Source organism: Numida meleagris, chromosome 4 (genome assembly GCF_002078875.1).
Source record: "Numida meleagris isolate 19003 breed g44 Domestic line chromosome 4, NumMel1.0, whole genome shotgun sequence".
NCBI classification, from domain to species: domain Eukaryota; kingdom Metazoa; phylum Chordata; class Aves; order Galliformes; family Numididae; genus Numida; species Numida meleagris.
The window spans coordinates 53,588,379-53,612,043 of NC_034412.1; the positions used below are offsets into that span (position 1 = coordinate 53,588,379).

The 23,665-nt window shown below is 43.3% G+C and overlaps 1 protein-coding gene across 17 annotated transcripts in view; it reads left to right on the plus strand.

The window, feature by feature from the left end:
• Positions 1 to 23,665, plus strand: part of ADGRL3 (adhesion G protein-coupled receptor L3) — a 490,362-nt gene that overhangs the window by 455,752 nt on the left and 10,945 nt on the right. For 14 of the 17 annotated variants that reach the window (XM_021393480.1, XM_021393481.1, XM_021393489.1 and 11 more), the window contains 2 exons: positions 1,431 to 1,556; positions 4,036 to 4,132. In XM_021393480.1, the coding sequence (XP_021249155.1) occupies positions 1,431 to 1,556; positions 4,036 to 4,132 (223 nt within the window). The other 3 variants (XM_021393496.1, XM_021393494.1, XM_021393495.1) reach the window with 3 other exon arrangements.

Here is a 23,665-nt window from a genome sequence, read left to right on the forward strand (position 1 = left end):
AAGCATGTAGAAGAGTTTACATGTGGATACATCTGAGTCCCAATCCATCAGTGTAACTAAGTTACTTCAGTCCCTAGCATGGCATCTCAGCATGGCACTGTACCCTCCTTGGCTGTCAGGGTGCTCACTAGGCATTCAAATCCCTTTCACCATTCTTCCTCAAGCCAGTCTATGCTCTTAAACCACCAGTGATGCCTGTAGGATTGCTCCTGATTTGCAGCTGCATAGAGAAGAGAAGGGTGCAGCCAGTACCTGGCTGTGGAGGGATGCATCTCTCTGATCCAAGAGCTGAAGAAATAATGGTTTGAGAAGGAAAAAAAAATCCTTTCCTTTTCTATCTATCAAGGACTAGAAAATCAGCAAAAAAGCTGCAGAGAGGCAAGCAGTGGGTGGCTAATTAAAGCAATTGAATTATTTTCCCTCAGCAAAGGATTGATTAGGCACTCGAGCGTATTGGGCACTCGTGGTATTGTGTTTGTCTCAAGCTCTTAAGGAAAAGACTAATGAAAAAGCTGTAATTTGCTGTTTAAACAGTTGTTCTGCAGAGTTTTCAAATGCTCATAGATGGTCTGAGGAAATTTCACAGCTAACTGTGTGCTCCAAGTAACCTCAACTGGTGTTTTAGTCATGCGTATATTATTCTTTTTTTCATCAATGGGCAGCATGACCTGCTTTTGGTTTTTCAGTACAGCATGTTCATTTTCAGCCTAGCACCATCTGCTTTCTGGGTGTTGTTGCCTATTAAAATCACACCTACGCACACATGAAGCTCAGTCAAAGTCCAGCTCCTGCCCTGGCACAGCTCAGCATAGTTCCCATGAAGGTGGCATGGCTTCCCTGCAGATGAAGAGTGCCCATTTAAAACACAACTGGCTTGCACAGCGCTGTGGAGAAGCAGGCTCTAGCTACCCCTACAGACTGAGAATACGGTCTCTAGGGCTACTGGCTGTACAGTTTCCTCAAATTTCAATTTAACTGCAAGAAATAATTTTTTTTTGAAAAAAAATCAATAGCTCTTATATGTTTCTTTTGGAATCTTTCTTTTTAGTCCCCTGCCAGAAGCAATAACTTTTAGTACCTTGATGAGCCAATATGCCAGTTTACATCAAATCTATGAGGATATTAATTTTCAGCCATAAATAGTGTATTTGTGGTTTCTGCAGTGCTCCTTTGATGTGCCTCAGAGGTAGCTACAACTGACTGGTGTCAATGAGCAGCTTTGCCAGATAAAAGCAGTCCCTTATGCCCTCGTAAATGGTGAACTAACACTGCAGGAGCAGTCAGCTGCAAGGTGTAATAGGCTCATTCCCCACAATAGCTATCGTTTTAATGAACCACCAAGGAAAAATCAGCAGCCATGTTGACAATCTTAAGGCTGTGGGTTGGAAGAGGAGCTGCCCGCTAACCACCATTGCTGTTTCCTTGGCTAGGTACGTAAAGAGTACGGAAAATGTCTGCGCACACATTGCTGTAGTGGGAAAAGTACAGAGAGCTCTATTGGCTCAGGAAAAACCTCGGGGTCACGGACACCTGGAAGATATTCTACAGGCTCACAGGTAACCCATGCTTCTTGGCCTTGCCCCATGGCTTGGCACTTCCACGCCAATTTCCATGTTGGGTGGGAAGCTCCCCTCTGTGCCTTGCCCTCCAGCAAGTCTGGTGGGAGCCTAAGAAGCTGTTGTAAAGCTACCTCCATTGCAGCTGCAGAGATTTCCCCCTTTCCCACACCTGAATTCAACACAGTTGCTTCTCTTGGGATGTGTTCACAATTAGTGCCTCTCCAAGAACCTTCTGAATAACTGCAATGAAAATAGAAAGTCCACATTTGCAGAGGCACGTGGGTGCTCATAGCCTCAGCTATCTCCATGGAGATCAGGAGCACGGGAGCATTTTGTCGGCTGTACTACATCCCAGCATGTCCTTTAATTGTTATCTCAATGTTGTTGTCATTGCTATCACCACATACAGGAATGATAAAATAACAACTGACTGTTTTTCTTGCTAAAAAAAAATCTACAAGGGTGCTGCAATAGCCTTCATAGTGAAAGGGCTTCCTTATGGCGTTCAGTGGTTTGATCAGTTCCATTACCTCACTTGATTTTCCTCAGTTTCTAGATCTCTTAAGATAGTCCACTGGGGCCAGATTATCTCACTTAGTCACTGGATTTGTTATGCTTTGGTCATCTACATTTTGAATTTTATGTAGTTTGTACATGTAGTCATTTTCAAGCTAACTTGTATGTACAGAGACAGATTTATGGAAGGACGGTTCATATAAAAAGAAGAAGCTCACTTCTTAATCAATAGAAACCAAATACAAATTTATTCAGTATTACTAATGGAAGTAATTATATGTGACAGTTCAACTATTAAACTATGAAGCACATGCAGCGAGCACCAGTTTATAACCTCCCAGGAAAACACAGTTTGTGATTTATGTCATGGAGAAATTGTTGTCTATTTTCTATGGCTTCCAAAATGTCATCCAAGAGCTCCACTTTGGCATTTATTTAGGTGTGGATGTAATACAGGGCAAATAACAGCAATAGAAAATGGAGCTTCTCCCCAGTAGGCCATCAAATCCCACAGTAATCAATAACATTCAAAGATACTGTATCCAGCAATGTTTATGTGGGCCTCCTCCTTGGCATCCTCAGCACTGCACTGACTCCTGAGGGCAGTCCCCTTGTCACAGGGGCTGCTTGAAGTACTGTGGCTGGTTATGTTCAGTTAAAGCTTGTTCTTGGAAAGAATGGAAGCGCTCGAGCCCTGTCACAGGCAGGAGAAACCTCACATGGGAGAAAGAGAGTGGATGGAGATCTGCGTTGTAGAGTTCATCTGACTCCTGACTTATGAAAAGTCCAAGAGGAGCACGGCTCGTTAGATCTCTTTTGTTTTTTTCCTCTGAAAAACACTTAGGTTACAGAATAATTAATCCATATGGATCATGTCAGAGGAATGCAATAGATTAAATGTCCAGGTGAAAAAGAACTGCTATAAAAGTGAATGGGCCGCATGTTACATTGTGGTTCAATTTATAGAGGGCTACTGCATGCTTAGGAGATGCCATTAGTACATGGTTAATGAGTGGAGTAGGAGCTGTGACCAAGTGAGTGAGCCCTGGAAGATCTCACATGGCTAAGACCCCACTATGGGGAGCACTGGCTTTTTAGTGCATGAGAAACATGGTCTGTCACAGTGGCACACAGTGTTCTGGATGTCCGAGATGGCCTAACAGGCCCTTCATGCAGCCGTGGGATACATCCGTCATACCCTGTGAGATGAGGTGTGGGGCTGCAGCAGGACTGCTCACAGGATGTGCACAGCTGACTTTTTGATTTTTTTGAAAGGTCTAGATGGGGAAGGACAAGACAGTAAAAGTCACAGAAGTAAATGCTCCACCTCATATTCGAGAAACAAAACAGAAGGCCAACACATTCAGGACACTGTTTCCCCAGCAACAGAAGCTATAACACTGATGACAGCAAAATCATCACAGATTTTTCAGTAGGGGAATAGAAGTTACTCATTTGCTGTGGATTTTTTATACCTATATTCCCCAAGATGGATAGTAGCTATAGAAAACTTCTATGCATTCAGGGACACCAAGAAATAGATCAACTGTTCTATTATGCTTTGCAGAAAATTGACAGACTATCCTAGGTAATAGGGGAAACGTGCATGCTTCTGTGTGTAAGTTATTTTTCAGTTTTTTGGTGCGATATTGGTAAATCTTGAGCTTGCATGGGTTTGGGTGATTTCTATTGCTTTTATTAATTAAGATGTAAGCAAAGCAAGCAATCCTATTATGCACTTCTTATTTGAGAGAGGCATTTATGTTATGAAGTTAGGCAGGCAGTGTCTGGTGTGCACAAAACGGGTTATAACCAAGCAGCAACTGCTTGCTTACAGCTGGATAGAAACAAGTCTCATCCTGAGCTAGGCACACCAATAGCCCATCTCTAGTGAGGCAGAAAGAAACCTATCTGCAGCTGCTAAAAATTCATTACCTGCTGTGGTTCAATCCCTCTTCAGAGCCGGATTCGTAGGATGTGGAACGACACAGTTCGAAAGCAGTCCGAGTCTTCCTTTATTACTGGAGATATAAACAGTTCAGCTTCACTCAACAGAGGTAATTATAAACTATTTTTTTTTTGTATCTCTAACTCTTGTGATGGTTGTAATGAGTCTTAAATATATTGCCCCTTTTTTCCTCACTTCAGATGGTGCCAGACCCTATTCATTTACACAAGAAGTGTTACAGTATTAACTGGTTGTTTCCTGTTTTCTTTTCTTCATTTAGTTTACACATGCATTTTCAAGAAATGTCATTTCTGGAAGGGAGTTAGGAAAAGGAAAAAAAACCAAAAACATAGTCAAAAAGAAACCTCCGTGTTCCCCCAGCAAACAGCAAGTGCCATAAGCTGCTGAGGTGTCAGGCGTCATTGCTGACGGTGAAAATGGGCCGTTATGACAGTGTACAGCCTGCGTTAAGCATCACAGACATTGTGATTGCTCTGGGTTCATAGCAATTCTGTCATCTTTGTGGGAGCAAAAATGAACAGCAGATCACATACGTAAGAAAAACTGTGTGCTTGGAACAAAATAGTCTGCATTGATGTTCATACCTAGTTTGAAGACCTGACTAATGTGAACTTTATATAGACATCTGTGGAGAAGAGGCTATCAGAGATGCGCAGAAATAGAGGCATGCCAAACAAAATGTGGTGCCTGGCACTAGAGGAAATCTGGAAGGTTGTTTTTTTTTAAAGACTTTTCAGTCAATTATGGGAAAATGACGGTAAGGGGGAAAAAAAACTCAGAGAATGATTTGTTTCCAGTTTAGTACAATTACTTTATGGCTTAACCTTGAGAAATTAGATGCTAAATTCTGTTTTGTGTCTCTACCCAGTTTATGCTGGAATTAAGAGGGGGCAGAATTTGGATTACTGAACCTAGCTGTTATCATGATGGTGAAAATCAAAAGAGTTTCCAGTACTGATGGTCAGACTGAAAAGATCAACTGAGACTTGAACTGGGACTTTGGTTCTTTTCCAGTCTTTTTTCACCCATTGTTCCCACTGATTTTAGGATGAGTTTCGCCTGTGTAATAGTGTAAGGGTAGGCTTTGAGAATTTTGACTGTGCTGTTAGTAGTACTGACTGCAGAGTGCTGGGGAACTAAGTGTATATGATTAATTTTTCTGAACATTAGATATATATATTCCCAAATCAGCACAAAGGGGAAGGCTGTGTAGTTAACATGGAGGTGTACTTTTATCCCTCGACCCACTCCGAAAGTGTTTGTGCCAGTGTAGTTTCATTTTGCACTGGAGATTTGTTGATAAAGATGGCCATAAGATGCCATTACTGCAAATGCCTCTGTTCATATTGATTTTACTGTGTGCACTGCCCTTGCACCTCTCTCCATCTTTGCACCAAACAGGCTTCTCTGGGGCTGATTTAGTGGGGGATCAGTTGTACAAAGGTTACAGAGTGAACCACCGTGCCCCTCTGCCGTCCGTCTCAGCAGCAAACCAAAATGTGTTATGCATGAACTGTTCACTCCTTTAGTTAGCACAGAATTTTCCTTGTTCTCCGGTGCAGCTGAGGCTACAAAGGGAAACGCTTTAGCAAACAGCATCTTGGGCTTGTTGGCAGAAGAAAGGCGTCTCCTTTTTCAGTTTTGGCTTTTTTCATGCAAAGATGGGAGTATGACTGTAAATTGGGAAAGCTGTGAAGAGGTTGTAAGTGGGTAGTCTCCATCCCAGCATGGCAAGAGCCCACTGTTAGATGTACCTGTTATTTAAAGGTCGGTTGGGAAATGAACTGCTGGGGGAGGCATCTTCAAAGTGGATTTCATCCAGCTATTTCTGTTGTGTGCCATCACATGAGATGAATCACCCAAAGGGCCTGGATCTCTCCACAGACTACAGAAATAGCCTGGTGACTGTCTTCAAAGGAATGCTTTGTGGTGGGATGCTTAAGCATCTTGAATAAGTTGTGCTATTATACAGGGGCACCCTTCCAATTTTTCACACAAGCAGGCACACAGTTTATTCTTTCTGTTTGCTTCTTTATTTGTTTGTTTGTTTGTAGATAGTTCTGCAAAATGGAGGTTAAAACATTTATTTGGGAGTCAGTGTCTCTGAAGCAGCAGGTGGTCAGTTCTGCTAGGAGAACACACCTGACATCAACAGGAATCCTGCTGCATGGGGCCCCAGATATTTCACACTTTATCCTTTTTATTCCACCTGGGAAGAAATGTTCCTGGTCCTAGGGCTTTGCATACAGCATAAGTTGTTTCTTCAATCTCCCTCAGGAGAGCTGAAGCCTGAACAGACCAGTAGGGCAATGTGGTTTTCACAGTTCGTGTCTTCCTCTTAATATTTTAATATATATCTAGCTTTAAAGGAGCCATTTCATTAATGTTTTATTTACAAGTGTGCAATTAAAGCTCAGAGGAATCAACTACAAGTCTTGAATTATATGGTTGGTATCTTTCCCTGCCTGAGGTTGATACAGCAGGCTTGTGTACCCTTTCAGAAGTCTCTCTCCAGCCGTCCCAGCCTAGATACCTTCTACATGAAACTGTATTATCCCAAATTATACATTCTTTGTGTGCAGGTATTTTTCCCAGAGCCTTCAGTCAACAGCCCAGTTTCTAAAGCGGAGAGAAAATGATCCTTTCTCCCAAGAATCATCCTGTCCTCCAGCTCCTGGCCTGACTCCACTTCTCAATTTCCTAGGCTGACTTTTCATGTTCCTGTTCTGAAAGCAGAAAGCAGTGACACATCCTCTAACTGGGGTACTTTCCCATCTAAGCCTTTTTTCCCTGATCACTCTCACAGTAATCACAGCCCCCTGCTGCTTGCTAATGTCGCAGGCAAGTCTGCTCTTGCTGTCCTTTTCCCTGTATTACGATTAGCATTTGCTGTCCCACTTCATCTGCTTTTCTCCTTCTTCCATGAACCTCATGAGTCTGGTATATCGTGCTTGTATGGCACTTCCCTCCTTTAGGCACACAGCTGTATCTTTTTCTGATTTAGCAGTTGTCACATTCCTTGCAGCTTTTTTTCAGCTCCAGCCCCTTTCATCTGCTGCCTTCTTCCCCTGCAAATGTCATGGGCCGTGATATTGGTTTTGCACCTTCTGCATGATGTTATTCTCATTCATCTCACTGGGAATTTCCGGCATATCCCCAAACTCAACTAATATAACACGTTCTGTAATGAAACCAATACTTACTCTTGACTCCCAAGATATACACGATCATTTCAGGTATCCACTGAAGGCAAATTCCAGTTACAGTCTCGTCCAAATTGTTTTGGGCTCCATTCCCCCTCACTGCTCGTCACAGCTTAGTGTGGTTTTGGGGTTATACCGCTCTACCCCTTCTACTGTCAAAGGAAGAACATGCCAATATGCCCTGTAGACAATTATTCTGTTTCAAGATCCAGGGGGTTTCACACTCCAACTCTGTAACTTTGCCGTTTTTCCTACCATGGATCTGGCTGGGTATTTCTTCCATCTATTTTACATCCATCCTGTGCTTCTGTCAGCACTGAAAATTTGAGCTGGACCTACTGCTTCAGTGCCTTCATCTCAGTGGCTCTCCAGCTTGTCTGTGACTCCAGTCTCTGCAGGATAAAAACTGCAGACATTACTTTGGGAGTTTCTTCATCTCCCTGTGCTTGTGATCCTTTCACTGTTGTTGTCTGTTTTTCTCTGCATTTCTCTTCTGCTATATGTCATGTGTGACACAGCACGGACTGCCCTTCATTTACGTTAGGCATGACTAGACTGTAATTCACTGTGGAATAATGTGCTGGCGAAGTCCCCAAGCCTGTGTTTTGTTATCCTCTTTGCCTGAGTAGGAATTGATGCAGCTGTGGTATGAATGCCATGGCTTCCAGCTGACTTCAGTCTCCCAAGTCTAAGTCTGATGCGGAGTTATTTAAACTTTTCTACACCTGAGCCAAGTCTGTGGAGCTGTGCTCAGCTCAGACAAGTACCACATGGCAAAGTAATGCTGGAGCTGTGGAGCAGTGTTGAATTAGCAGCCCAGATGTGGTTGTTGAACATCTGGGGGACAGCCTGCCCAAGCAAGAGGCAGTGCAAGGGTTGAGCATACTCGTATTGTTGAACTTACAGCTGGAAGCAGTTTCAGAGTGAGCCACAAAAGGTGAGTGGGATAAAAACTGAACCAAGCCGATCACCTTGTGAATGGAAAAAAGAAGTCTTCCTTTGCCTAAAGGGTGTCTGGGAGATTTAAGAGGTCTTGATGCGGACACTCGGATAAAATGCTGAAAAAACTGGACCAAAAGGCTATGCTGGGATCCCTGTAAGGTGGATTGTTTGCTGGAACTTGTTTCCTTGAAGGCTGAAAAGTAGAAGGTAGAGAAAGGAACAGGTTCATCTGGAGAAGACAGTAGGTAACTGCTTGGTTGTAACAGGAGATTATTTGGTGCTTGGGATAAAGACAGTTGTTAAAAAGAGCAGAGATTAAAAGCAATTAATGTCATTACTGTTGTTCCAATTCTGTTGCACTTGTACGTTTGAAGTCTAGTCATGGACCTGTGCAGCCCACGCAGATGGAAAGGGGATGTCACTCAGCACTGTGCTAATGGCAAGAGGAACAGATTGCAAGGGACCACTGCAAATGTGAACATTGTTGGAACTCTGCTGGTTTGGCATGGACCCAAGCTCTGGGGACATCTAAGTGGCCACCTCCTAAGCATGAGGGGCAGGTCTGTCTGCATCTTGGGAGCATTACTGTCAAAAAGCACCCATGTAGCTCAGACAGCCTTGCAAACAAGCACTTGTAGTGCAAAACAGCAGTGCAACTCCAGGCTGTTTTTATCCATGTCTTAGGTGAGAGGTAAAACAATAATTACTGTCTCTCTCTGGATATGAGACAGCTGAGAGAGAGAAAAACATCATGAACCCTATGGTACTTAGTTACCTTTCAGGTTTTCAAATTGGAGATTTGATGTTTTCTTCTAGAGGAAAAATGAGTTATCTGTTAAAGGAAGGAGTGCTTCTTGTTTAGGTGAGTCTTGAGAGCAGCAGAGAAAAAGGAAGGCTTTGTCATTGGTATGAGGTAGTGTTTTCTTACAGGAAAATGTACTGTTGGAGCTACATATATCCATTGAAGTTAGCAGATAAGGGGAACTGTATCTTCACTCGTGGCAAGCACTTAGAATATCTGAATGGATTTTCCCTCTTTGGAAAAATAAATGGGCTAGGGAAGAGCCACCACATTTCTTTGAAAACAGAAACTGCTGCCAAAGTCTGTTGTGCTGGTTCAAGTACTGTCCTCCCACTGTAATGCCCTGCATCCATTGTAATGCCCTGCATGTTGGTTTACAAACTAGACAGCAAGTTGCACCGTAGGAGCAAGTTTAATAGTTTAATATAAAGCAAGTTTAATACTCCAATCCCAGTCTTCCTGTAGGAACATGAGTATGTGCACCTCTTGTCTTTTGGCTCTATGCTCTGTCTTCTCATCCCCAAGGCAGTTCTCACAGCCCCCGCTGACCCCATCCACAGAGGTCTCTTGGAGAGATTTATTGGTGGCCTACATTGCTCCATTTTTCTTTGATTGCAGGAACATCAGGGAAATGCAGCTCTGCAAGTGAATGGAACAGAGCTGCTGCATGAGGAACAAGATCTGGGAGCCAACAGGAACCCAACCAAAAGCCATAGGGCACTGTCTCATGGGGCCTGAACCCATCAGGCAGAAGTGGGTGCTGGTAACAGGGTCTGTCCACGGCCCTGAACAAGGTGGGAGGATGAACCAGGTCCAGGATCTAGCACAGAACAGCAGGGGATGGGGGCAAAGACAAGGCTGGAAATTGGGCTACAACCACAGTCCAAGGTTGTCTTATCAGGAGGTAGACACAAGGATAGGACTGGTAGCCCAGGGCGGAGCAGGGGGTGTGGAACACAGGTGAGGCTCATGGGGCCACTAAGTCCAATCAGTGCCATCAAGGTCTTAAAAGCTGGTGCAAGATTGGAATCCAGGACCTCTGGCAACTTCTGCTGCAAGGTGGCAAGTCTTGAATTTTGAATTGTTCCTTTTGGCCTCAGGAGTCTGCTCTCAAGGGTGAATGCACGCTCGCACTCACTATCAAACCTTAGGTGCTGGATGGGGTATGAAGGCCAGAAAAAAAAAAAAAAAAGCCATCAAAAAGTCATTGTGAAACCCTAGGATCCCCAGTATCAGTGTACCTGTTATTATTCCCAGCTAGGAAAGTCATATTCGCTCCTTATTTTTCCCATGCAAATGCTCTGAAATGGGAAATGGAAATCAGGGTATTATTGTGTCCCTGTCCCTCGCCTTTTCCTCCCAAATGCCTAAGTGTCATTGCGTGTCTCAGATTCTAAGTAGTGCTCCAGCGTAAGTACTTGATTTCTCTTTGCTTTATAATTTCTCCCTTGCTTTTTTATATCAACCACAAAGACATAATCTGAAACGTACACAGGAAAAAGGGAAATTATTGCTACTGTTTTCAGAGATAATCAGTTTAATGTCAAATTCATGTGGATTTCTTCATAATGAACAGAACAAATTGAGCTCAAATTCAAACAGTGGGAATCTGAGTCAGAGAGGAAAATTAAAATGAAGAACATTAATATCCTGATTTCTAACCCAGGACGTGATTGTTTCCTAAATGAAATCTCCCATCAAATTCCTACCACCCACTCAAAAATATAATTAAGCTGTGATTTCCATGCTGAAACCATATCTGTGCTGTTAACTCAGCAGGGATGACTGTGTGTATTTGGGGGGGGGGGGGATGTTTAAATTATCTCCAGGTGGCCATATCAGCCTGCATTTTTAGGAAGCTTTTCCTTATAAAACACATTAGAAGGTGAAATTCTGCCTTGGCAAGAGGCTGTCACTCCAAAAGATGGTAGCTGCAGGTTAGCACTGGGGCATTGAAGTGAATCTAGTTTGGGTTGCTGTCCCCAAATCTTCCCCTTCTGTATGGCGAGATGAAGACGATTCTGTTTAGCTGTCTGCATAGGATTGGTGTGTAGCAGATAGGGCATAATTTGGAAATACAGCAGTGAAAACAGACTGGCTCTTGGTGTGGTTAAAAGGACAGGCAAGCAGAGGGGAAAAAAAGGGAAGGAGAAGAAAGAGCAAAATGAAAAATCAACAGAAACTGCTCAGGAATGGCTTAACCCAGTTCAGCATTTTTCTGGTACTGGCTTCAGAGCTGTGCTCTATCTGAGCTGTCAGCCCCTGTTCAGGAACTTAAATAAAGAGTAATTTCTCCATACACTTTAAAGAGTGACTGTTGCTCATCTGAGCCCATTTGCAAAGCTGACCCTTTGCTGCCAGTGCCTAGGGAAAGCAGAGGGCGGGTAGAAATTTGGATCGCGGAAGCGTTCTCGTTGTCATGTGTCAGTCTTTCTCAAGATGCTCATTCTCTCCTTGATGGATTTATGTGACCAGCATGACAGACAGATTTCTGCTGAATTTATATTGCATATAAAACAAATAGCAAGCACTTGAACTCTGGGGGAGGTAGGAACGCCTCTGCTCATCTCGATCAGATATTCAGAGGGCGCCATCCGCTGATATTTCACAGTCTGGCTAAACAGCTCTTACTTGCTCTGAGTAACATCAGTGACTCCTGTTCAGGCTTAAAGGTATCAGAGAATAAATACTTTCTCTGCTTTCTTTCCATTTGTTTTCTTCTTCTGCGATCTGTATTTAGTGGTTGTCAGGGTCTTTTGGAGGGAAGCACAGAGGACTTTTCAAAGCTGAACCTAGGATGACCCTGGTAGAATCTGCAGCCTCAGTGACCATTTGGAGACCATTGTCTGCCAATGTGCATATGTCATTTCATCATCATCACTGCTTTACGCCAAAGGCGTGGCACTTTTCCCCCAGAGCCCAGCCTTTCTGCAGAGCGTCTGTGCTTGATACTGGCCTTGCTCACCGCTGCTGAGCCAGCAGGTGTGTTTTGCTGCACCAACCCAAGGGACACAGCAGACCCTGCTCTCAAGCATTTCCCTTCCCAGTGTCCAGCAAAGCTCACAGCCTTGGCTTTGTTGCAGGGGATTCAGCAGTCCTGGAACCTGGAGGTGGATGATTTAGCCGCAAACAGCAACAGCAATGTGAACCTGCTCTCCTCCTGCCTCGGGAGTATGATTAGCAGTTCCGTTTCTGTTTCTTTTCAGTTGAGGCTGCCTCTTGAAAGCAGAGCAGTGTTTTTCTGAGGTGCTTATGTGTCCCTTGGATGTTTGGTGGAAGTCGAAGGGTAAGAAGCAGGTTGAGAGTCCCCTGACGCGTCTCTCCTCTAATCCAGAGCAAGCCTGCAGGCTCTGTTCTAGCATTTCATCTAGCCACTCTTTCTCAAGTGCTATGGCTTCTGCTCCCTCTCTTGGGAAGGCGGTGCTCAAGAGCACTTGCCATCCCAGCACCACAAATGCCGTGAGTGTGAGTGCACACAACTGGAGGAATAGCACGGGAATTTCAGAAGGCTGATTTATGTCAGGACTCTGAAATTTCCATTTTGCCCAGCATGGGTGGCTGTTTCTTTACTTCACCATCTCACTGCCACTGGCATTTTCCTGATGAAACTGCCTAAGTTTTAACTCTTTGGTTTTGTTCCCTGTGTCCTCTGATTCTCCCTGATCCCACGAGTACTTGTGCCTGGGTTCCACACCCAGACAGATCGCAAATTTGGATGGAGTAGTCCACGTGCACTGAGTGAGCCTGGAGGGATTGCTGTTTGCAAGACATAAATCTCTGCAGCCCTGCTAAGTGGCTGTTGGTTTAGCTAAATGTCAGCATCTGGCCTCAAAATGAACTATCCTGATAATCATATATGAAGTAGAGATGAATTCCAGTCAGCTGTAAGCAAATGGATATTTGCTATCCGTAAAGAAAATGCAGTATCCTTTTGGGCTAGCAATTGCCTTGACTTTTTTTCTTCTGTTGTTCATGGTTTCATTTTGTTTTCTTTTTCAATCAGCCTTACATATGCCAGGAAAATTATGGTTTTCTGCATCAGGGATCAAAACTTAGGGAATTTAACTCATATTTCTGCCTACGTGCAAAATGAATCCCACTGCTGATTGTCTTCTGGTTTATTTTGCCTCTCTGCTGCCAGGGACAGAGTTAGCTGAGATTTGTTGCAGTGATTTCAGTGAGTGACGTGGCATTCTTCCTTTGGGAGATATTATGAACTGGCTTTGATTTTAGGATTGACAGCCATATAATTGGAAGTTCAGTCATTAGGTGGATCAGATTTAAAGAGGAAAAGTAAGGGCAAAGCAATTTCTGAAATCAGAGCAGGCTTTAGGGAGTATTAGATCCAGCAGAGTATTGCTGCAGAGCAGTCTTAGTATGATGACTGTGAAGGAGGAAGGAAGAGAGCATGCCTGCTTATACAGACTCTTCTAAGTATGGGCCAGTTTCCGCCATAGGCATGGCTCTCTATGGGTCTTGGTTAAGAACTTGCATCTACTAAGCAGTAAGTATAAAGGAGAACAAAGAGCCGTAATGGACCTTTGTATAGTCAAGGTATAGAGAACTATAAACTCTTCGAAGGAGCAGCAGTGGTTAAAAGAAATGTCCCATCTGGGGAATGTGCTTCTGCTCCAAGAAGCTGAGAAGGAATCAGTGAAACGATGGCCTCTGTCCCATGGCAAATATTCATAAGTTGATGTGGACTAGCAGTGTGTTTTGAACATGGCCTGTGGATTATAATCCATTTGAGAATTATAATCTGAAATCATTCCATGAGAAAGGAGGTAAAAAGGGGAAAAGAACTACTCTCCCTGTCTTGTCTCTGCATAAAAGTATGGGATGTTTCATTTTGCAGAAGATGGCCCAGAGCTTAACAATCTCATTTGCTGAAATTCCATTTCACTGCAGTCAGTATTAATAGCTTCTCAATGAATAGATTAGATGCTGGAAGTGACAACAAACCTATTTGAGAGAAATTTAATAGGGAGGTTTATTGAAGTTTATTAACTAAATCCTGTTGGCTATTATAAGAACACAGCTCGATAAATCTGAACGTCAGAGCGTTTGTTGAAGAGAACAAGGAAGAATGCTGAAGATACTTGTTGTCCTTCAGCAAATGTGTGTGATTTCACTTTTCATAGTTGTATTAATTGTTTGAATAATTTACAAGAGAACACGTGGAAGACCAGAATTCTTTTAAATACTTCAAAAATCTGCCCGTAACACAGTAAAGAGCAGTACTGAATGCTGATAAGAAAAGTCACAAAGATGACGGAGCTTTGACTCGTGCAAACCTGCTTTGAATGTATTTTCTTTGCCTGGGAGTAAAATGGAATAAATAAGTTAATGCTCAATGATGTACAGAGAGAGCCAGAATTTACAAACAGATCTGTGCAGCAAGGTTATTTCAGTAACGTTCAAATTAAGGAGATGAGTTACTTGCTATGGTTAGGGTAGGGCAGCGTGTTTTTGTTTGTTTCCTTCTTTTTAAATGGACGATTAGGAAAAGATTAATCTCTAACCACGTAGTTGTGTTCTGGATAAACTTGTGCTCCCTGGTAGCCCAGGCACTGCAGTACCTCTAGGGACTGGGCCATACTCTCTCTGCAGAGTGGTCTGAAGTCCAATATATGAAGTCAAGGGACTCAATTTATGGGGTCTGTGGACAGAAGGATAAGTTGGCTGCTTTCAGGAGGCAGAGTGGGCAGGAGTACAGCTCCCTACCCTATCCTGTGGGATGGGAGCAGTGAGAGCTGACTGGATGGCAAATGGGGAAAAAACAGAAAGATTAAGGTTGACCAGAAACACATCAGCACATTCTTTTGGGAAACAACCAAAAAAAGAACAAGAAAAATTACATTTTTGGACTCCTGGGTCAGAGGCAATGAAATATTTTGTTACAACTCAGATGTGCTTTTTCTGAACTATTTATTTTAGTTTCTACTCTAATGAAAAGATGACATCATAAGAAAAAGTCAAAATCAGCTTTCATACAGTCCACTCTTGAGAAAGAAAAAAGAAAAACATTTCATTTGGAAAATACTGAGCTTGTCTGGACATTTTTGAAACGTTCAGTTGATTGATTCACTAGTTTGCCAGCTTACATTTATTAAATGCTTTGGTCTCTTTTCTCTGCAAAACTACACTCTTGGCATGTCTTCTGGGCAGCGGGGAAATCTTCCCTTCCCCAGTGTGTTTCCAGCCTGCTGAAATGCACGTAGCAAGGCAAGAGCTGGTTTTGGCAAGTCACTGAAAAGATACAAAGCCAAAAGAGATATGTGAGGGTGTTGTTACCTATGAGGGCAGATGACCCTGAATAAAGCAGTGCTGCCCAAGCCATTGGCAGCCTGCTCAGGCCACGCTGCATGATATTAGTTTTCAGAAAGGGCGGAGGAGTACTTGGGTATGTTTCCCATTCTGTTGAGCAGACCACGCAGATGATTCAAGTTAGCTTAAATGCCTTTGTATGGCTTTGTCAGCCAGCTGCCCACAAGAAATTAGTCAAATTTTGTTCCCAGATGATGCAACCTGGAGTCTGGTGACATATGCTTGTCATATTTCTTTTCATCCTTTGCTTTTAGTGAGTGTTTAGATTGTACCTGTGTAACAAGGTGCAGCCTTCTGTTATGCTTATACACCAAATGTCTGCTGTCCTGCTGTTAAATGTGGGCTCTGTTTGTGAACTCATCCCAGTGAGTAAGGAGATGCCCATGTGAGCCTTTGGCTTTGAAGCCTCATCTTTTTCCCACTCCCAAGAGTAGGTATACCCATACACACACAACATGAGGTGGGTTTGGAAATGAAGTGAGTTTGCTTTCAGTAGGGTACCTTTGGCTAGCAGAACTGAAGGTGCTGCAGTGCAGCTGAACTGAAGCCAGCCAGCAAAACTAAGCAAATAAAGAAATAAAGAGCATGCTTGATGTCAGTGTGCTGGGCATGGGTGCTTCAGGAAATGGCAGAGGAGGAATTTGTGTAGGGGATGTTACCGCTGAAGTGTTGCAGAGCAAAGATGATGAAGGGCTGCGTGATTTGCTGGGAGGAATCGGTGTCATGCCACAGAAGGCTATGACATGTTTTGCCGAATATGCCTATTTGCTTCTTCTCTTAGAATTTTCAGAAGGTGTGTGTTTTGTTCCCAGGCTTTCTTTGCTGGACTTTGCTAGTTGTTTATTACCATGGCCATTTTCATGGGTCATCATTGGTAGCCCACCTGCTTCTTCTGCCCATACCTCATCTGCAGACTTAACCTGCTTTTTCTAGTAGCCCTGGTGGTTGCTATAGCAATGATAAAGTGTTATGAAAATGGCAGGATGATACTTTAATGTATGGCTTGCGATACCTTTTCCTTTCTCCCTCCTGGGAAGGAGAAACTCAATAATGGGGATTTGGCTGTTGTATTATTATTTTATCTTAAGCTTTAAGTTTAGGCTCTCTGGAGCCTGAATGCAGTTCTTCTCCCTCAATCCTTTGAGGGAGGGAATGTTGCAGCTTTAAAGCAGCTAAGGAGAAACAAGAGCCCACATTAATGAATACAAGGCATATATAATTTTCTTTTTAAGATGCTAGAGGTTATATTTTCCATGACCCACACGGAAGGTGAAGTTTGCTATGGCCAGCCCACCCTGATGGGAACCTGCTGCTCAGCGCCCAAAATATTGAAAGGTATTGGAAAGAGCTATCAGTGGTTTTACTTTGGCTTTGTACCAGGAGAATTACTCAGCACTGCCTTCAAAAGTGACATTTAGATGAGTAAATTAAAAAATCTTAATGTCCTCACAAATAAAGGGAGAGGAAAGCAGAAGTTGTGGTATTTTTGCTTAGTATCTGCATACGGGAATGGGTGGCTGTTTTGTTGCACCAAGCGTCCTCTTGTACACATCTGAGAGATTGGAAATGATTGATTTATTCTGAATTTTCAATTTTTTGTAGTGTTCGTAGCCAGAATCACAGATCTGCATTAAAAGTTTCCAGGAATTATCTAGTTAATATAGTCCAGAAGGACCAGGCTGATGTGAATTTAGCTTGTTTCAGAGCCCACCAGGCAGCAGAGGGCCGCTCCGGTGCATGAAGGCAAGCCAGGTGCTGTGCGCTGACATAGATCTGTCCCTTTTTGTCTCTTGTCATGCACCACTCCAAGCTCAAGCTGCAGTGGGATCAGCTCACCCGTGGCAACAGGCAGGGGCAAACCTGGGAAAAGCATCGCTTTCTTTGTTGTGGGAACCCTGTGCCTTAGACTAGATCAAGCCAGCAACACATCCAGTGAGACGCTTCCTCCTGCAGTTACCTTTGAAAGATGCCTTGAGCAAAAGTGTTCAAAGCCATGGGGCAGGTATAGCCACCTTCTCCATATCAAATCTCATAGCAACCAACTTGGAGATTGGGTTAAATCATAAATGGAAGGATTATATCACTTCAGAATTTGTGTCTGGCATTAACTCTGGTCTTTCCCGTTACTTGTATAAAAGTGAGTCCCTCTTTGAGTCTTTTATGGCCCAGCTTGTTTGGCCTTAGTAGTCACAATGGTATAAAACTAGAGCAAGAAGAGCAGTTGTTCCTACAAGTCCTCATTCTCAGTCCAATATGCGATATTAATGGATAAATGCATCACCAGAACAAAAGGATTGACTCATTTGACAATGAGTTATATTCAAGGTTGCTTAGTTAAGTGTTCGTGTAATGTTTTTTTACAGGAGACAGCTTTGTTTCCTTATTTGCAAACACAACAGTTCATCTTGCTTTACATCAGTATAGCCAAAAACATCAGGTGAGAGAAACGAGTATTTTTTGCAGCTGCATGTATTGAGGAGCCTCCCTGGCATGCAGCCCTCATACAGTGCCGCCTTCTACCTTGTTCTGCGCTCAAAAGGCCGAGTGACCTGCTAATGCCATTCACCACAGGACGGGAAGGGCTGGGGAAGCATAAAGGAGAGGCAGGATAGATTTGCTTTCTTTAAATACTCTGTTGGCGTGAGCTTTCACAGAACTTGCTTCTAAGAAAGGGACCTGGGGCTTCTATATCCTCAGCAACAGCATCCAAAAGAAAACAAGGGGGCAAGAAAGAAAGTAGAAGCCAGGTAATTAGTTGCAGAGAAGAGTTTGCACAGAGAATGTCAACATCTTGCAAAGACCGCCTCCACCATGCCACAGGGCCACCTCCACCCCCAGAAGAGTCAGATGGTGGACTCGATGCCCCAAAGGTGACTAAGATGACTCCAAAAAAGTGGCTGGTGTTGAGGAACTGGCTTTCCAATTGCTTGTTTGGGTTTGGGCAGCAGATGCTGGTGACAGCCAGGTAACCCTACCGCTCTGGCTAGGGGCCAAGCTGGGATGCAGGGGTCTGAGATGGAGGTTTTGGTGCCCTGCCAGAGGATTGGACTGGGGAAAAGGTGGTGGCCTGTTTTCTGTGCTCCTTCCTTTTCTCTTTGTCCTTTGACAGCCTTGTAGTTGCCCCATCAAAGACTTGTTTTCCTAGTGGGAAGGGTTTGTTCTAATGTTTTAGCCCAGGAAGTAAATAAAAATTACTTTGTGCCCTTGAGTATTCTTGCAATGAAAGTGGGAATTGCCTCGGGGTGAGTTTTTGAGTCAGCTTCCTTTCTGGATCCCAGGGGAGATTTAACAGGACAAGGCTTTAATGGTTTTTTGGTCCTGCAGGTCAGCAAGAGGAGGGGGGAGGCTTTGCTTCGGGGATTGGTGCTTGTGGTGGGAAACAAGGTGGTTCTTGGCAGCCAGCTGCTAAGCTGTGATGATCCTAAAAAGTAGAAGTTCAGAGCCTGCAGCTCCAAGGGGCAAACCTAAGGGGGAGGCTGACCACTGGCTGTGTGCTCAGAAATGACGAGAAGGAGGGGAAAAAGATGTTTGCTTGGAAACCAGAGAGCCTCCAAGCATACATCCCCATGGTCTGCACTCATTCCCAAGAGCGACACCTACCGGGCCGAAGTGCTCTCATTCCCGGCCTGCCAGGAGGCACTGAACAGCTTCTGAGAGCAGGAGCTGCAGTGAACTCATCCGCTTAGATAAGAGAAACTGGTGGCCAGAGTAGAGCTCTCCAGTAAGTGCTGAGAGCCTTTGGAGAGGTTGCATTTCCTGTCATTTCTTTTTAATTATGCTTTTTCGGTTTCAAATACATTTCAAAGGACCAGTAAGAGAGATCCTAGGCCATAATGGGATCTGAGTGTGCTGTTTTATGTTAGTCTTTTTTGTTTTTTCTTCTTCATTTGGCACTTTTTGGAGAATTCTCCCTCCCCCCCTGCCATTGTGTAGGCTGCCATCTTCCTTTGTTTATTTGTAGCAAGCATGTGGGCATAGCCTTGCTTACACTCCAAGCGACTGGGGAACCACCATAAATGTAGCTTATCTGCTTTCTGATCCATTTTCTTTTGCATCAGTTTGGATTTGTGCATTGTCAGTAACATCTGTGCTGCTTTAGTGGCATACAGTTCTCAAGTCTAATTAGCTGGCTGCTTGTAATCAGGACTAATTCAACTGTTGTCATTCTGAATGTTCTTTTTCCCTTTTTTTTATGCCACATTTGCCTGATTGACCTTTTTTGTTTTTTCTCTGTCTTCCTATCGGGCTGCTCCAGGAGCCATGGCTAATCATCTTATAACCAATGCTCTGCTTCGTCCTCATGGCACTAACAACCCTTATAATACATTGCTCGGGGAATCGGCGGTCTATAACAACCCTTCTGTCAGCATGTACAACGCACAAGGTGTGCTGGAGTTTCTCTCTAATTTTTCTAGTGAGAATTCCATTTTCTGTGGCTTATTTTTGCCCATTTCTTTCTTTTTTACTTCCTTTCCCCCCCCCCTCACACACACACTTTGTTTTTTGGAACTGGGCACAAAAATGATCCTCCCTTTCCTTTCATTTCAGTGCATTTTTCCATTTTCTGTAGGCTTTTTTCCATAAGCGATCAAGTTCTCTTTGAGAGACACTCATCAGTTCTACTCAAAGTATTCATAGTGGTTTTGATTTTGATTTTTTTTTAATCCCCTTGCTTTCATATTGTTTTGGTCTTGTGTGTGTGTTTTGTCAGATGTATCATTCCTCTCTTTGTTGTCAGCACATTTCCTTGTTAAACCATTCATTTCAGAAGCAGGAACACCTCTGAAGGTAAGTGAAGCTAAAATGGCCTTTGACACCAAAGCTGCTCTTGTCTGAAATGGCTGAGAGATATGTGGTCAGCAGCGCACCAGTGTGTCTGCTGGGGGTTGCACAAGAAAAAATGCCCAACAAAGCAGAAATGCCCTTGATCGGTAGAAAAAAATGACAGCCAGAGGAAGGAGTGAAGGTCAGCTCTGAAGAGCAGAGTTTAGACGTTGGAGGAAATGTTTTGCCGTTTGCATTAATACATTTTGTATATGCTATTAGAAAGTCAAAAGAGCGAAAGAATAGAAAAAGGTGTAAGGAAGCTCAGAGTTCTTGGTGTATTGTTCTGGCAATGAGAAGTGAGAAGGTAGAGTCAGTCATAGCCAGCTGAGGCTCCCACTGTGAGGTCAATCTCTTGTCTCCGATAAGTGTGTGTCTCTGCTCCAGCTGTGGGGGCAGGCGGTGTTTGTAGGCTGCTGTCCTGGTGCTGCTGCCAGGGCCAGGCAGAGGTGTTTGACCAGGACCAAGGAGCAGCTGGAGTGTGGAGCTTTCCGGCTCCATCCTGCTCTACCACCTCCTTTGGATTTTGGGGGTCAGCACTCTGTCACCTCTCCCCTCCAGTGAAGGAGTCCATTTCCCATCAAGGATCCCTAAGGAAGGGAGAATAGTGATGGTTATAGTGCGAGCAGTAAAACCCCCATTGTGCTGTATAGCAGTGCATTGTTTACAACAGACATAGATGTTGAACTGTATCACTAGGGTATTTTCATTCAATCCACAAGGAAGCACGTGTGTTTGACCTTTTTTCTGTTCATAAATTTCCTAAGCTATGCTAACATTGTGCAATAAATTTGCTTCCACTAATGTCTTCTAAAAAGGGGCTACTGTTAAGCACGAAATGCTCTGAATTTTAAGATCTTTGGTGTATCACAAATGTCAAAACAAGCTTTGATGTTCTGTATGTCTTCTTGCATGATAATATTGAGATTTGAGGGACTTTTAAGTCGAGTGTTAGCAGGTGATGCTGGGTCAGTATCAAACTTAAGGCAAGTCCTGAGGCTCAGGTCAGGGTGCCTCATGAACAAAAGTGATTTGAGCGGAAGTGTGACAAAAGGTTTTACATGCATTTTAATAATCTTATGTTTTTCTAGCTGATGAGACTGGATTCTGATACAATTACCTGAGTTAACAGTATATTATTCCACAAATAGTGTTACTGATTTGAAAGTGCTATTCAGTGCAACACAGCCAGATGGGTGACAGAGCAACTTGCCCAGCCTACATCCCCAGGAGATTAAAGAGAGTGTGACCACTACTGATCGCATTTAAGCCACTGGAGCTTTGCCATTGACTTCAGAGGCAGCAGAATGCAACCCATTATATTCAGAAGGCTGCAAATTAGTTAATGACCAAAGAAAGTGGTATAGCTTTTGCTTTTCAAACTGGCTATTATCCTGGGACAAGGCATTCCATTACAAAGTGTGCATATTAGGAGAACCAGCAGTGGAAAGGAAACTTAGCAAAACCCATTTGAGTTCTTTGGGCTTTAAGGGCGCTGCACCGGCAGCCTGGCTAAAGCAACGGTAGCACATTGTAAAAGTAGATGCTGTCACCACCTATGAGTGTGCTGTGGCCAGGATTGGTGTGCAGAGAAGGCATGCTAGCTAACGTTGCCCTACTAACTCATTCCACATGATTTTCTTCCACCTTCATCTGCTACGTCTAGTGTTGGCCGTTGACAGAGACAGGACACTATAAAGAGGATAAACGTGGGGTCTGGGGCAGTCTGCCCGTTCCTTCCTCCTCTCCAGTTCCGTGCTTTTAAATACCTTCTCTGTTCAAGCTGAAGCTGCCCCGTCTCAGCAGGGGCTGGAAGCCCTAAAAACCATTGCAAAGAGGCTGGGAATGAGAACCCAACAGGCCAGAGGCCATTTACTAGTGACAAAACCAATTCCTTCACAGGACAGAGTGTAAAAGGAGGAGGAGATAGTAGGTGAGGAGCCTGGCACCCACGGCACGTGCGAAGCGCTCACTGCCCTTTGCATCTGATGGATGTGTACTCACTCGGTCTCTTGGATGCATAAGTGTCTCAAAATGGCCTAACTCCCTTTGTGATTGATAATTTTAAGAGAAGAAGGAAATCACGTAACAAGCTCTGCTTAAATCACAGCGTGCCACAGACCAGTGCAAAGTGAGAAGCTGACAGTTAACAATGGCTCTTCATCTTCATCTCTGGCTCTGCTTTTTTTTTTAACCCTTCCTTCTCAACAGCTTCATTTAGAGATGCCATTATTCGAACTACTATTTCTCTCACATTTGCTTGCAAAGTCCATGTAATTTTCCATGTGTTTGGTTATAAAAAGAACAGAAAAGAAACGCTTCCTTGCAGAAGTTTTTTAAATGCCAACAGCCCCATGATGAGCTAAGTTGTACTCTTGCAAAGCACTGTTGCAAAGGATGGACAGCAAAACAGTTTAGCAAGAAAATGGATTTCAGTTTCAACTGCCAGGGGTTATTAGAACTAACAGTAAGTAAAGCCATTCATTTTAAGACTCTGGAAATGACATTGACAGTGCCTGTCTTTTCAAGCATGACCATTGCCAGCTTTAGACTTCTCTTAAAATTTCCAGGGGTTATTTCTTGATGTATTGCACGCTGAACATTTATAATGGCATTGGATAAAGTTTTAAATGTGATTATATTTTCAATAAAACTGTAGTCCATTGATATTGCGGGTAAAATACTTTTCTGTCTAAAATGTCAATATTTTTAACCTGAAATAAACCATGTAACAAATTCATGTACTCTGGGCAGTGAAAATTATTTCCGTTAACTCTCTTTTCTGCACATCATCAATTTGCTTTTTACTCATGTTTCTCCTACTGTCGCTGTAAGCTTACTTGTTGTTTTTTCTTTCCTTTTCTTCATGCTGTCGTTTAGAGCCCTACAGAGAGACAAGTATGGGAGTAAAGCTAAACATTGCATATCAAATGTAATTTTTTTTAGTTCACTTTTATTGCATCACATATAGATGATGTAGTTAATAAAGGAAATTCATCTCACAGTTTTGAAATCAAAAGAATCTAAAGCATATGAAAATACATATGTATTTATCTGTGTATGCGTGTGTATGTGTGTGTGTGTATATATATGTATGTGTACATATATATATATAGTTACAAATAGGTGATGCTTTCCTTGTTTATTTCCCGTTTTTGTGGTATCATTTACCCAAACTAGTTTCTCATTTAGCTGTGCGTGCAATTCTTTTAAACGTCACCTTTTGATTTGCGAGGTCATGGCATTTTTATATGGCTTGTTTCATTACAGACCCAACTCTGTTTTCACATGTGATGCCTTCATTTATTTCCCTCCGAACCCTCGCAGCCTCCAGCTCTATGCATTGGCAGCGGAAGCAATGCTTGGTGCCTCAATGCATACGGCACTCAGCTATCAGACAGATGCTGTCGTGTCCGTCACCCATTGCATACGGTCCCCCCCCAAATATGCTCACTTCCCATTTCTTCCCAGACATCATGGCCCATTTGGAGAGCTTCCAACATGAAAATAAGTGGCTTTGCTC